The sequence below is a fragment of the Bison bison genome, unplaced genomic scaffold, assembly GCF_000754665.1.
Source record: "Bison bison bison isolate TAMUID 2011002044 unplaced genomic scaffold, Bison_UMD1.0 scf7180017864064, whole genome shotgun sequence".
Classification (NCBI taxonomy): Eukaryota; Metazoa; Chordata; class Mammalia; order Artiodactyla; family Bovidae; genus Bison; species Bison bison.
In genome coordinates, this window is record NW_011494636.1 from 3,838,021 (window position 1) to 3,839,504 (window position 1,484).

The 1,484-nt window shown below is 41.2% G+C and overlaps 1 protein-coding gene across 2 annotated transcripts in view; it reads right to left on the reverse strand.

Annotated features, from left to right (window-relative positions):
* The window catches only part of SELL (selectin L), a 26,164-nt gene that overhangs the window by 15,196 nt on the left and 9,484 nt on the right, over nt 1–1,484 (reverse strand). For both annotated transcript variants that reach the window (XM_010836699.1, XM_010836698.1), the window contains one exon: nt 244–429. In XM_010836699.1, coding sequence (XP_010835001.1) covers nt 244–429 — 186 coding nt within the window. The remainder of the gene's footprint in view (nt 1–243; nt 430–1,484) is intronic.

A 1,484-nucleotide genomic window follows, 5' to 3' on the forward strand; every position in this document is an offset into this window, starting at 1 on the left:
ATATATATATATTTATTTATAGTGACGTAGTCACTGAGATAGTTGGTTGTTATTTTTTGTTTGTGGTTTTTCTTTTAAATTAGAAAAAATAACACCTTTGAAAAGTATCATGGTAAAATCTAAGTTAGGTTAAATTATGTTTCAAAAGAGGATATAGAATTCTTAGTAAGGCTCCACCACATTTTCTTGGTTTATAAATCCAGGATTCCCACGATAAAGCCTCTGGTACGAACATAGGCTCACCTCGACAGGTTGGTTCTGGAGATGACCAATTTCCAAATGGTGCACAAGTGGTTTCTTCAACCCCAATCATGTCTGTTCCCTTGGAGCAGTTGAAGGCACACTGCGACATGAAGCTGAAGTTCCCCAAAGGGTGAGTGCAGGCCATGGTACCCAGCTTTGGGGCCTCCAAAGGCACACATTGAGTCACTTCAATGAGAAAAGAAACAACACTCAACAGAGTTAAGAGGACCTGATGACCGGGTTTGAATTTTAGCTCTGATACTTGATAACCAAGTATCTTTAAGCAAGGTGATTTAATCCTTCCAGCTTTAGGTTCTTTATCTATAAAAGAGGAATAATGATAAATGTATTGACTTCTCAGAGTTTGGTACTTAAATAATTTAATGCAAGTCAAGGATTTAAAGTCTGGTTCAGGGGAAGCTTTTAATGAAATATTAGCTAATCTGCATGTAAACAATCTTATTATCTTTGGCATTACCTGGACAAAGAACTTTCAAACGTAGACAGGTTTAAGTGGGAATGACCAGCTCAGTTTGGAAACAGTTGCCACATTAGAGACCCTAAGTATGCCAGAGTGTTGGAAGTAGGAGGTTCAGAGAAAGACTGGGTATCCATAACTGTCTTCTTTACAATGGGAGAAGATAAAAGCTTTCAGTTCAGTTCAATTCAGTTCAGTCGCTCAGTTGTGTCCGACTCTTTGCGGACACATGAATCGCAGCACTCCAGGCCTCCCTGTCCATCACCAGCTCCTGGAGTTCACTCAGACTCACGTCCATAGAGTCAGTGATGCCATCCAGTCATCTCATTCTTTGTCATCCCCTTCTCCTCCTGCCCCCAATCCCTCCTAGCATCAGGGTCTTTTCCAATGAGTCAACTCTTTGCATGAGGTGGCCAAAGTATTAGAGTTGCAGCTTCAGCATCAGTCCTTCCAATGAATACCCAGGACTGATCTCCTTTAGGATGGACTGGTTGGATCTCCTTGCAGTCCAAGGGACTCTCAAGAGTCTTCTCCAACACCACAGTTTAAAAGCATCAATTCTTCGGCGCTCAGCTTTCTTCACAGTCCAACTCTCACATCCATATATGACCACTGGAAAAACCATAGTCTTGACTAGATGGACCTTTGTTGGCAGAGTAATGTCTCTGCTTTTGAATATGCTATCTAGGTTGGTCATAACTTTCCTTCCAAGGAGTAAGCGTCTTTTAATTTCATGGCTGCAGTCACCATATGCAGTGATTTT